This window comes from Drosophila busckii, chromosome 3R (genome assembly GCF_011750605.1).
Source record: "Drosophila busckii strain San Diego stock center, stock number 13000-0081.31 chromosome 3R, ASM1175060v1, whole genome shotgun sequence".
Taxonomy (NCBI): domain Eukaryota; kingdom Metazoa; phylum Arthropoda; class Insecta; order Diptera; family Drosophilidae; genus Drosophila; species Drosophila busckii.
The window spans coordinates 936622-949959 of record NC_046607.1 but is presented as its reverse complement, the minus strand read 5'-3'; the positions used below and the strand labels follow the sequence as shown (position 1 = coordinate 949959).

The 13338-nt window shown below is 40.3% G+C and overlaps 3 protein-coding genes across 6 annotated transcripts; 2 read left to right on the top strand and 1 right to left on the bottom strand.

Annotated features, from left to right (window-relative positions):
- Positions 1-432: 432 nt before the first annotated feature.
- LOC108603699 lies at positions 433-2690 on the top strand. Of its 2 annotated transcripts, none has more exons than XM_017992728.2 (6): positions 433-589; positions 1206-1327; positions 1387-1524; positions 1588-1766; positions 1829-1951; positions 2016-2690. In XM_017992728.2, exons 2-6 carry the CDS (start codon positions 1322-1324, stop codon positions 2500-2502), a joined length of 933 nt encoding a protein of 310 aa, XP_017848217.1. In that variant the 5' UTR covers positions 433-589; positions 1206-1321; the 3' UTR covers positions 2503-2690. The 2 variants fall into 2 exon arrangements, with proteins under 2 accessions (XP_017848217.1, XP_017848218.1); XM_017992729.2 differs by lacking the exon at positions 433-589 and adding an exon at positions 816-914.
- A 337-nt stretch (positions 2691-3027) lies between these two features.
- LOC108603698 (DNA polymerase alpha subunit B) lies at positions 3028-5574 on the bottom strand. Of its 2 annotated transcripts, XM_017992727.2 has the most exons (2): positions 5523-5574; positions 3028-4841 (listed from the first exon to the last, which is right to left on the bottom strand). In XM_017992727.2, exon 2 carries the CDS (start codon positions 4812-4814, stop codon positions 3066-3068), a length of 1749 nt encoding a protein of 582 aa, XP_017848216.1. In that variant the 5' UTR covers positions 4815-4841; positions 5523-5574; the 3' UTR covers positions 3028-3065. The 2 variants fall into 2 exon arrangements, with proteins under 2 accessions (XP_017848216.1, XP_017848215.1); XM_017992726.2 differs by lacking the exon at positions 5523-5574 and having other exon boundaries at positions 3028-4903.
- On the top strand, positions 5081-11566 carry LOC108603697 (WD repeat-containing protein 44). Of its 2 annotated transcripts, XM_017992723.2 has the most exons (9): positions 5081-5489; positions 5550-5763; positions 6930-7019; positions 7199-7337; positions 7534-8320; positions 8386-8586; positions 9094-10636; positions 10695-10817; positions 11030-11566. In XM_017992723.2, exons 1-9 carry the CDS (start codon positions 5404-5406, stop codon positions 11183-11185), a joined length of 3339 nt encoding a protein of 1112 aa, XP_017848212.1. In that variant the 5' UTR covers positions 5081-5403; the 3' UTR covers positions 11186-11566. The 2 variants fall into 2 exon arrangements, with proteins under 2 accessions (XP_017848212.1, XP_017848213.1); XM_017992724.2 differs by lacking the exon at positions 6930-7019 and having other exon boundaries at positions 5082-5489; positions 11030-11565.
- Positions 11567-13338: the final 1772 nt, after the last annotated feature.

Here is a 13338-nt window from a genome sequence, read left to right as displayed (position 1 = left end):
GATGATGACCGTATATGTGCGCAGCAACAACAAAAGCACTTAGACGCAGTGCACAAGTGAGGGGAGTTGATGATGATGATAATGCGTTTGCTTTGCTTGCCTTAACGAGCTGTTGTTGGCGCGCTTAAAATAAATTACATGGTCATGCTAGACAACTTGGCTGAAATCATTATTCATCAGCTTCCAGTGGGTGTGGCTGTGCACTATGCTTAATAACATGGATGCAAACAGAACTATGTAGTTGCTGACATTTTTTGGTCATGTTTAAAATTTCAAATCCAATGCCTATTTGCGCCAGTTGACAACCCCAAATGCTGATACATAAACTATGGTTGGCCTACTCGCACAACATGAGTACTAGTGTTAGTAAACAATTCGAATGTGCAGTCTGATTTGTGTCGCCCAAGAGTTGTTAACACTGCTGCTAACTACGTTTTTGCTCTTGAACATAATTACAATTAAATTATTTAACTTATTATTAAGTTTTGTTTCGGTCTGTGTTTTTGCCACTGTTGTTGTGTTTCGCGCGCCAAGCTGCATTTGTGTTGCAGTTCAATTACATATTATTGGAAAACCATAGCAAGGAAAAGTATGTACCTGTGCGATTTTGTGAGTGTGTGTGTATCTTGATAGCACTGCCAAGGGAAAAAGATGTACGCGCGGATGTTTGTGTGTGTGTATTCAAGAAAAGTAACCAACTCTGCCCCTCTTGCCGCCCACACAGTGCTTACAGTGAAGAACAGTATCTTCATTTGCTTCTCTCGCAGCTTTTGTATACTTGAAATACCGCTTCAGTTTAACGTGAGTCGCCGCCGTGCCAGCATCGTTTTGCTTAGTCTCCTTACTCTTGTCCATCGCTGTGCAATTCCACCTTGTACTTTAACTATTGTTTACAAGCAGCAATGTTATAATGAGTATGTGTGTGGGGCCGGCATATTACAGTCTAATGTTCATTAACTGATTTGTTATTGTTGGCCACTTATGTACATACTATGTACATGTGTGCTATAATTGTGTCTATTGTACATAGTTTCCAGTTAATTAAACAAGTGGTATTTTGTATAAAATTTAAATGTGTGCTCGTTTTTAATTAGGAATTTCTTGCAACGTAAATTTTTAGACTAAGGGCAGAGTCAGCTGTGATTAATACAAAAATAATAAAATGCAGTAAATTTGCTATAACGAAACCCAAATAAATATTTTAGGTGCGGGCGATAAATAAAATGCTGCTTCTATAATAAATAGCGTGCTCCATGTCCAACTACAACTGGCAGCCGAATTTTGTTGGGCATCCGTTTGTCAAGATTGTGACCCATGTGAAATGCCTGTAAGTATGCCACGCTAGCTGCCAATTTTGAATAAACATTACTTTTTAACTTGTTGCAGTATGAAAAATTCAATAAAAAGCGCCGACAATGGGAGGATAGTGGTGTATTAGAGCTTATTAAACTATGGAAAGTTTGCGCCTATGAGCTGCGCACAATTAAAAGAAATGGGCACCTTTATGTGGCGATGGCCAAGCAAGTAAGTGGCAAGTTTAATACATTTTTAAAGGATATTATTTATTAAACTTTTTAAATGTTGCAGCTAACGGGTCTTGGTGTGCCCGTTACAGCGCTAGAAGTTCACTTCAAGGTAAATAATTTAACACAACGCTATAGACAAGAACAAAAGACATTTGAGACAACAGGCATCATAAGCACATGGAAGTTTTACAGCCAGGTGGATGATGTATTTAAAAGTTTGGCTGCACACACAGGTTATAAGTAAGTAGTTGCCACCTAATTGAACACAAAACAGGAAAAACTAACTTAATTTACACATTCAGAGATAAACGCATGACGAGCAGCTCGAATGCGAGCAGCCTACCATCCACATCCGAGTCACCAGTTTGGAAAAATCCAATGTCTCAGCAAGAGTTTAACAGCAACAACACGGAGGGGTTCTATAAGTAGGTTCAGCGTCTGGTATTATCTTGTTAAATCTTCCATAATTATTATACTGTTCATCCATAGAACGGAGTACGGCATGCATCGTCATTTTATGGACCACTCCCAACCGCCACCAAATGCTGGTAATGTGGATAATTTTATGGCCTCCTCAGCGGCGGTGGCGGCTGTTGCTGCTGCAGCTTCGGCGCGTTTAGCGGATAGCAATATGGAGCAGCAAATGCAAAATGCTGGCGGCTCTAATGCAGGTGGTCCGGGTGGAAATAGCAATGGCGTTGTACCCAACTATAATAAAATCAAAAAATCCCACGAGGACTACGATAAATTTGTGGATATTGTTAAAAATATTGTTGATACGCACAAAAGTTCGCCCGACAAGGTGGATACCTTTAGCGACTTTATCAAATCCTATATGAAGCGCTGGCCCGAACGTCTGCAGGACGAGGCCATCAATCATATAACAAACTATGTGATTGTCAAGAACATGGAGCACAGCATGGGCGGGGGCGGCGGAGGCTTGCATAATCCAGAGGGCGTCAATAATCGGCAATAACAATACAAGCAGGAGCCCAACAACTAACAGTTTGTTGGACACAGCAGCTCCACGTATAAATGAACACACTCAGCATGGATTACTTAAGAGTGGCGCGCAGTTACTTAAAAACAGGAATTTTTAATTTGCAGACAAAACCCAATATCAACCAATACGGTTTAGCTTAGCTCTTAGTTTATATATACATACATACATATATTTTGAAAAAGCAACGGCATGCAGTATTTTTTTGTATAGTTCAAATATACATAACACATTTTGAGTTTATAGTTGGTAGCCTTCACCCAATGCCGAATTGAGTTCGAACCCGGTGAAGTTTAGTTAATAAAGAGTACAAGGCGTACTTGTGTATGTGTATATGTAATACGTTTAGACATCATTTCCTATTGTTAGCTATAAACTTACAATAATAAAACCTAAACTGAAGTAAACGCTTACAACACAATGAGACAAACATTTAATTTGTAATAATTTCTGATTTGCCTAAAATTAAAAGTAAGTTGAAGAACAATTTGTTTACACGCATTTGGCTGTTAGGGTGTGTATTTATATTTTATTATTCCCTAAATTCGTTGTATTTGACAGGCGACGCTATTAAACATATTCGTGGCTTTTCCTGTTGCGGTGGGGGCTGTGGGCGTGACGACAAAACGCGCAAAGCTGCCGCCCATGTTCTCTGTGGAAAGTCGGCCCGGATTTATGACTAAACAGTCATTCACTAGGCGTATAAAATGACGCTGGTCACTGGGCAATATTAGAACATTGGGCAACTGCTTAAGCTGCGCATACTTTTGTGCCAACTGGGAGTCAAAGCTCATGTTATCATCTGGTGGAGGGCAAATGGGATAAAATGAGCCTTGGTGGAATAAATGATTTATGCAGCGATGCATGCGTTCACCCGCATTGATAGCAAACTCATGGCTTAGCAAATGGTCCAGCACATCCGTGGAGCTAACACCCAGAGTTATGCCATCCAAGTCTATCCACGAAGGATCAGGCAGCATATGCAAATTGGGATAGCTGCGTCGCAGCATTGGCGCTGGTGTGGGATAAACAGCATGTGACATGGCATCCTTCTGGCTGCTGACCAGCAGAACCGTGGTGTGGCTACCAACGACCTCCATAATGCTAGCGATTAGCTTTTCAAAAAAGCTCTCAAATGTCTCTGCCAGTTCACTGACCATTTTATGTTTCGCAGCCAAAAATGGACCTGTGAGCAACAGCACATCGGGTCTATGTTGCTTAAGATAATTGAAGAGCTCCTGAAGCGGTTCGTAGCTCAGATTGGTGTCATGTGTAAATGGACCTGACGCTACAACAAACTGCAAGTCGCGTTCCAGCTTAAGCGGCGGCGGTGGTGCTAGCAGGCGATCTGTATTCACTTCTTCTACTACAAATGTATCACCTTTGGGTATGAAGCCCTTCACAAGCACCACTTGACCAGGAAATATGCTTGCAGACTTGATGTGTGAGAAATTCAGCGATAGAAAGTTTTCATCTGTATCCAGCACGGACAGCAAGGCGGAATGCGAATCCAAGGGTCCATCGTCATCGGAGTGTATCATTCCCACTGCATGTAACATGTGCAGCGCATCCAACGAATGTCTGTCCTGTGGATACCAACTGTACTCTTCGGCCCCCTCACGACCCAGTTTCTTTTGCACCAGCGCACGTCCAGTTTCCACGATGCGATCATGCAGATCATCGCATCTCCCAGAGAGCACATCATTCATATAGGAAAAATTGGCCAAGGTCAAGGGTAGATTGTTGTACAATAGCTTCTGTTGCACGGGCAATGTTTGCTCTACGTTAGATTGCCAGCTGGATGCTGCTAGCAGCTGGGGATGTCCAAAACGATCCACTATTTCGCCAGGTTGTGCTGATGTGGATGTCTGTGGTGTACTTGGTGCGGATTGTGTTTTATAGCTGGCCGGGCTGAAGAGTATGCTGGTCTGTAAGCTTTTTGCTCTGGGTGTGTGTGGCAGCGTAGACTCACTCATACTTTCACTGACATAGTCATCCAGCATGGAATCATATTCTATCAGGCCATAACTGGCCAAGGAGCTTGTGTCTACCGCAGCCAGAGGTTTGCCCTTATTTGTAGGCTTGTTGGTGGCAACTTTTTCACGCTTTATTTGCAACACCTTGCGCTCAAATTCACTAAGATTCTGACAATTGGGATCATCACCATGCAAATGGGATAAGCTGAATGCCATCCATTGCTCCACAAATTCGGTAGCATCGTTTATATTATAAGTTAGCGCTAACTCCATGCATTTATCTAACACTTCGCCGGTGGGCTCTACACCCATTTCGTCAAATTGCTGTTTCAGTTCCGTCTGCATTTGGACAAAGCGAATGTAAATAGTTTTTATAATGTAATATTTAGCCACTTGACAAAGTTTTGGCGGTTGTTTGTGTTTTAAGTGTGACTGCACTTGACAAATCTGACCACAGGGTGCTCCAACTTTGTCGATAATATCGGCTCGATAAATGGTAGTAATGCCAACTATGTGGCAACGCCAGTAAAATTGTCAATGCAGCTGTAAAAGACACCCTTTCTCGTACAACTAAATTAAAAGCTATTAAATTTATAGCAATTAAGTAAAAAGTTGCAAAAGTGTGCAAAATGTTAAATGAGCTAACTGTTGCGTGTACGCAGCAGCAGAATACGATGCAGATTAAGCACTGAGTATACATTTTGTAGCCGCAGCAACGAGCAAGCAAGCAACAACAACAACAACAACAATAACAAAGCCAATAACATAAGGCAGCCCTGCAGCGACAACACACAAAAACAAAGAGTCTATAAAATTAGTCAATTTGCATATACATTAATAACATACTGAGACAGCAAATTAGGTAATATTTACACATATACACACGCACGCACAAAAGAAAATGAGTAAGCTGGAAACGGATTCGGATAGCTCAGAGGAATTTTTTGATGCCGAAGACACAACACCCAATCGCAACTCAACACTAAGGTTAGTACAATGCGTCCAATGTCAGTGACTCACCCACTTACGCACTGTGTATATTTACAGTCGGAAATTACAAAAGGAGTGTGTGCAGGACTTTATCTTTCCGGAGCCAGCAGTGCGTGTTAATGCGGCCGCCTCATCGGACAGCGATGCAACGCCCATTGGCGCTGGTACGCCAGCAACGCGCAGTCCCACCAATAGTCTGGGTGCACGCCTCAAGCAGCAGGAGGCGGCTGCAGCCGCCGTTTTCGTAGAGCCTAAGCCGGTGCAGGGCGTGGTAAGTGCATTTGGTTGTGGATGAAAGACACTTGGTGTTTGTGTGTTTTCTTTGCATTGCGTTTCAATTTAGATTTGATTTGCATGCATGCCTACGTTTCACATACAATTTGTGTTTTTAGTTTCAATTTTTCAAATTCTAACATAGATGCGATGCGCGACCTTCTCATTGACATTAAACTCGGCATTTTGTACACGTTTATGTTTTCCCTTTCTGGTCGGTTGCGCCCCAAGTTGCTTGTGTGTGAGTTTGTGTGTGTGTGCGCAAGCGATCTCTGTGTGCAAAAAAACAACAACAATAGCAATGCAAATTTATTTATGCTGATTTCACTTTGGCTACCAAATATGTGCAAACAACTAATTAATATTGGCTTCTCCCGGGCCCCACTAACAATTGTTTACTTTATGATGCAATCATATCCAATGATTTATTTTTATTATAATTTGTGTTTGCAAATAGTTAAATTCCCCCACCGAGTCCACTGGTAAACGCTGCTCAAGAATGTGGACAAGTGTCACCAACGTGTAGATGTGTGCATGTTTATGCGTGGGTGGCTTCTAAAGTTTATCAGAATATCGAAAACGAATAGATTTCAAAAAACTATGAAAGCCATAATAATGTGCTAACTATTTTGTTTAGCGATAACGAAAATTCCAACAAAAAATGAAAATGTATAATTTATTATCACACTGTGCCGCCTCTAGTCTTATCGGTAATATTATTTTTATCAGTAATTGGAGAAAAAAAGACTTTCTGCTTGGTCAAGGCTTGACCCATTAAAACACAAGCTAACTGTTCACACCTTCTTACTCATGACGTAATAATATAATAATTTATTGTCTATGCGATTCGACTGCTTGCTTATCTGTCAATGATGAATAGTAGACTAGACTAGACTACTACTTCAAAAAAGCTGTTGGTGCTCCCTCTCTTGCAATTGTTTATTACTGTGTGTGAATTAAGTTGGTTGTTTGCGTGTATGTTTGTTTAATAATTGCTTAAGTCGCTTGTTTGACTTTTTTTGTAAACATTTTGTTTTCTTTATTTTCATATTTTGTGCTCTTCTACTCATTTCATAAATATCAACGAAAATTAAAAACAAAAATCGTTCAAACTTACATGGAATATGGTCAAAAAATGTGTTTATGTATATCGTGCATATATAGTCTGGTAGACAACGCTTTCATGAACTACGTCAATGCATGCAAAATGATGAAGATGATAATCCAGGAAATACGCTCACACCTGATTCTCAGGTAGCTAAAAAACCCACTCTTAATTCTATTCTATGTAGCATATCTCTTTTAGTAGCATATTTATGTAGACAAAGCTTAGCATCTCGTTTGTACAGTGTTTGTTTATATATTATTGAGCGTTGAGCTATAAAACATGAATCAAAAAATTGCTTTTGATATTGCCATTTTTCGAACTACAGAACAGCTCAACGGACGGCGTTTTTACCAGTCGACATACGCATCCGTTTAAGGTGATTGAGACCGATACTATGAGCATACAAAGTATGACATCATTGGGTCGCGTGGGACGCATCTTGGCTGGCAGCATTGATCCATCGGGTGAGCATATGCAAACATATGTATATATACCCTTTAAAAGGAAAAGTATAAAATAATATAAAAAAAAAACTTCTTAAATTTTTATTATATATTATATTATATATTATTTTGTTATTAAGACGAGAGCCTATAATTTTTTAGAGTTAAGTAGCATTTGGTTTCCATTCAAATTTCGTTTCTTGTTTCTTTTCTGTAGCAATTAGCATTGATCGTGAGTCGTTAGCCTCAATGAATGCGCAGCAACAACAACAACAACAACAACAGCAGCAGCAACAGCAACAACTGCAACAGCAACGTCAGACACCTCCGCCAACAAGCCATACAGTCGCCATGTCCACATTCACAACAACAACAACAACAGTTGCAGCAACAGCGAATGCCACGGCTGCCACTGCAGTTCCTGCAAGTGCAAACAATGCCAGCTCCGGTGGCATTATGCTGCAAGAGCCAGATGTGATAGCAAGCACCAAGCTGGCACATTCCAAAACAACAGATTCAATTACGCCCAGCGGTCCCAAAGCGCCGCCGCGACGCAAAAAGAATTCGCGTAAGTTCTCGAGCAGCTCTTCAGAGCAGTTTAACATGAATGAGGGCATGCGCCTGCCGCCAGGCGACACGGAGGACACAGACAGCGACACGCGGTCCGTAAAGAGTGTTCGTGATGTGCAACAAAAGCTTCGTGATGACATAGTCAAGGAGTTTGAAAGTTCGCTAAATGATGTGAGTTCAACTGCATCCAGCAACACATTGGCTTGCTCCTCCTATAGCACAATAGTATCTGCCTCCACTTCAACGTTAACAACCACGCCCTCATCGCTGTCGCAGTTAGCGTCTACGAGTCATGCCTGCCATGTGCGTCCTGTATCAACGGCGGCAGTACTGGCCAAGCCAACGCATTCGCTGGGTAACAGCGTTAACTCAGTCTACTCCAAGACTAGTCCCTCAAACTCGGCAAAGAGCAACTCAGCGCCTGGTAGAGTTAGGTAACTACCGGGAAAAATATTAGGCACTCGACTGGTTTTACTAATTATATGTATATTGCTTCTAGTTCGATTGATCCCAATCAGGGTCTTAATCTGTTCAAGGCTATACAAGGCGGCTATGTGGTAAAGCCGCGTGACGAGGCAAGCAACAAGGCGCAGGGACCATCACAGGACGAAATCGAGCGTATTGAGAAAATGCTCATGGAAAGCGCCAGTCGTCCCAAATTGGCGGGCAGCGGTTCCAATAGCTTAGGCAGTGCCACGCGGTGGGTTTACATTTGTTATACAAACCAAAAAACATTTATGTATATGTGTATCTCGTTTAACCTAGCTTTATAGATTAGCATGAGTTGAAAAATAAGAGCAGCAAACTCAAACATTGTTAGGTAACACTGTACTTTAATAATTTATCATATTGAAAGCAATGATTAGAAGTCAAGCCTAAATTTATTGATATGACATTGATATTTTTTGAGTCCAAAAAAAATGTATTTATTTTGCCGTATAGAATTACAACTAATAGGACATAGGGATAAATACTTATTATATTTAGTACTAATTATTAATTATCTAACAAACTATCCGAAAATCTGTAGGCGTAGACAATATTTGTTACTATTATTAAGATTCTTTTTGAGTGCTTTTTGTATATGTATTATACATTGGGAGTGGCTAAAAAAGCAACTTAATGAGCTAGTCTACGCTAAATTCTATAGTACATTGAACAGCGTTTTAGTCACAATTGTAATTAATTTCGTCTCTTCTATTTCTAGCTATCCAGCCCTATATCGTGGCTCTAATGACAAAGAGCGTCGCAAGTCGGCTGGCGATGAGGATTTGCTGCGTCAGATGAATATTTATGTGCGAACACGCACCAACTCTGGCAAGCAGTTGACTGACTTTGAGATACTTGAACAAGTTCCTGTTAAGAATTTGGATACGGGCGAGAATATGCCGTTATCTGAAATGCGTTCACCGCCAGTGCCTGAGGGCTGGAATCCGCTCTCTTTGCATATTTTAAAATTAACTTCACATCTGGAGGTAACACAAAAGGAATCCGATGAGGAGAGTGTTATAGGCATACCGCCCAGTATTGATGGACAGCAGCCCGACGATGAGGAGCTAGAAACTGAAGATGGTAGTCGATTAAAAAAGAAAACGGCGCGCATTAAACGCTTCTTTGGCAGCACAATGCGCAAGACGGTGGACAAAGCCAAGTCTATAGCATCAGAGGTATCGCATGCGCGTCACAAAGAGGATGTGGCAGATATAGTGGATGCCATGAATCCAGAGCAGAATATTAAAATCAAAGCATCGTCTTCTAACAAGGGCCCTTATGAGTTCACCAAACTGCAGCATGTCCAGGATTTGAGTGGAGAGGACAACAGCGCTGTGTGGTGCATGAAGTTCAGCTCCTGTGGTCGTCTGCTTGCCACCGCGGGTCAGGATAAAGTGCTGCGCATTTGGGTGCTTAAAGATGCGTATCCCTACTTCCAGGACATGCGCAACAAATACAATGCTGATCAAAAGTCCTCGCCTACGCCTTCACAGGAATCGCTGGTCTCGCAGCAGTCAGCCGAGGAGGCCATTGCCATGGCTACGGCCGCTGAAAAATGTACGGGTCCGTTTATGCCCAAACCCTTTTGCACATACAATGGTCACACTTCAGATCTGCTCGACGTAAGCTGGTCCAAGAACTACTTCATACTATCCAGCAGCATGGATAAAACCGTGCGTTTATGGCATATTTCTCGAAAGGAATGTCTCTGCTGCTTTCAACATATTGATTTTGTTACTGCAATTGCATTTCATCCGCGTGATGATCGCTATTTTCTGAGCGGCAGTCTCGACGGCAAACTCCGTCTCTGGAACATACCCGACAAGAAAGTGGCGCTTTGGAATGAAGTTGATGGTCAAACAAAACTCATCACAGCTGCAAATTTCTGTCAAAATGGTCAATTCGCTGTAGTGGGCAGTTACGATGGCCGTTGTATATTTTACAACACAGATCAGTTAAAGTACCATACGCAGATACACGTGCGTTCTACGCGCGGTAAGAATCGGATTGGACGTAAGATTAGTGGCATTGAGCCCATGCCTGGCGAGGATAAAATTCTTGTAACCTCCAATGATAGTCGTGTGCGTCTGTACGATCTGCGCGATCTAAACTTGTCTTGTAAATACAAGGGCTATTTGAATGTATCCTCGCAGATTAAAGGCTCTTTTAGTCATGATGGCAAGTATATTATATCGGGATCTGAGAATCAGTGCATCTATATATGGAAAACCAATCATGATTACTCCAAACTAAGTTCGGTAAGATTTTTTTTCGTAACTTCAATAGATTACTTTGTTAATTCAAATTGTTTTGCAGGTACGTCGCGATCGCAGCGATTTTTGGGAGGGCATAAAAGCGCATAATGCCACCGTTACCTGTGCCATATTTGCGCCGCATCCAGAGGCCATAATCAAGCCTGATCCGGATGAAATTGATAAAGTAAGATTTGCTTTTATATAAAACCTGCAAATTACACAATCGATAGTAGCGTCGCTAAGCATTAGCAAATGTCCATATTCTCATTAGATTGCAAAATTGACTTTGTGATATGTAAATTCATAAAGTCAATGATATCGATACTATCGATAATACACTGTATAGGTAAACATATAAATATATAATTATTTGTAACAATATATTTGTTTTTATAGCTGCCCAACAATCAACCGGATCCATTGGTAGAGCAGCATAAGAAGGGCTGCGGCTATGTGTTGGTCAGCGCCGACTTTAATGGCGCCATCAAAGTGTTCATCAACAAGACAAAGCCCAAACATAGCAGCTTGCCTTATACAGCAATTGCGGATTAGTCAATTGAGCTTGGAGCTTGACAGAATAATTAATTGCATTCTAAATGCAATTTCCATAAAAGCGATTAAATAACTTTTTAATTTTTAGTAATCTATTTATGACAATTGTGTGTATTTTGTATAATGGTTAACTGATAGCATTCTCTTTGCTTACTTATATGTACGTATTAAATGCCTAATTGCTATAGTTTACCATAATTGTGTACAAAATGTTATTAATGTTTAATGCAAACGCAGTGCAGTGTGTGTATGAAATCTTATGCGAATTATTGTTTATTTTTTTGTCTAATGTTAATTATTTTCTAATACCAATACTGTGCAAGTGTAAGTCAGTGTGTGTGTGGCTTTGAAACTTTATTGTATGTTATATTTAAAATTCAAATACTGTATATTTTATATAATTTCCATATATATGCACACACATAGACAAATCCATAAAAATACATTACTAATATTGCTAAATAGTTTGTGGTAATTACTTAAAATGATATTTTGTGTAAAGTAAAGAAATACAAAAAATACAAACCTAGCACTTGAAACAAATATTTTGCATACCAGCCCCAAAGTATTGTATTGATTTATGCGTCTAATGCTGCTGTTGAAGTGCTTCCGTCTCCGCCTGGCAGTTTAACCGGAGTAAGCAGCAGCAGTCCTGTATTGTCAGCTATTTAACGTAAGTTAACCTTCATTTTTGTGGCTTCCTAATAGCTAAAAAATGGGGTATGTTTGCAATGCATTCATGTGCAAGTTGGCGTGCGTGTGTTTACTTCCTTAAAGGATAATCCTTTGTGCGAGATTTTTAAAGTGGTATTTTGTCATTTGCCCGGGGTATTATTGCAGTCCAAGGCTTTGCCAAAAGTCCCAACTGCGACAAAAAACATTTCCAGACTTCCACAATAATGCTTGGCCAAATATATGTTCTATATGTGTGTTGCGCCAAAATGACAAAGAATAAAACAAAAGGAAAATATCCACAAAAAGTGTCAGCAAATGAGTAAAAATCTAAATGGGGAACTTCCCTACCAATTCTCTTTTTCTTCTTTTTTTCATTTCGTCCGGAAGAGGCGACTTCCTGAGTGCCATGGAAATCATTTCAAGTGCCTGTGCGGTGCGGGCTTCCCAGTTGCAGCAACGCCCAGACAAAGCGTGATATCCTAGCGCCTCACTTTGGGTCGGCTCGTGGGCTGGGCTGCCTACCAAAGGCAAATACAAATACGTTAATTTCAAGTAGCGACAACGAACGACCCAGCCAACCCCAAAAAATATAAAAAGAGGGAGATTTATGCTTATGTACATTACAAGCCTTTGTACATTATGTATATTTGTGAAGCGACTTTCATAGCTTCTTGGATACTGAATACAGTATATTCCATTGGTTTGGGGCATGTCGTCGACAATGAATATTTTGCCGGCTAAATAATTGTTTAGTCAGACAGCAAAGTCATTCGAAAGACGATTAGCGTTTATGTTCTTTCTGTAACGTGCATTTTCCGCAGACAATCAATAAAGATTTACGCTTTCTGTTGCTGGCTGCTAGTTGCTCGTTACTGCTTGTCGCTTGTGGGTGGTCAAGTGAAGCGGGCGTGGCATGCCAATGCGGCAACAACAGCTGTTGCAACAATGCCAGCCGACCACAGCAGCCAGCAACCAGACGCCGGCTACCCCAAAAGTTCCCTACAAAATGCCAATCAATGCACTTTTGGCCATGTGCCAAGTTGCTCTTAGCTGAAGAGAGTAACGAATAGTAAGTTGCGAGAGAGTTGAGGCTATAATTTTGCCCCAATAGTATTATTTTAAAAGTCTTTATTATTTATTTTAGTTATTTTTAATTAATATTACTAAACTAATAATTGTTTAATTTTAGTGCTTAACTATTTAAAGATTACTTCTTTTTAAATGACCTTAAGAGCAATTCTATTAGTAAAAAACTCTTTTAAAGAGCGTGATTCAATAAAGCTGATACTGTGTGCAATATCGTGTTTGTAACAAATTGACAACAAATAATAAATATGATTTTTTTTAATAAAAAATAAACTATTTTATTGAAATGTCTTACTGCCCTAATCATACTTATTTGGTTTGTGTAAAGCCTGTAAGGATCAGTCAAGGGGGGAAAAAAATATATGTATATTAATAAATATATTAAATTAATT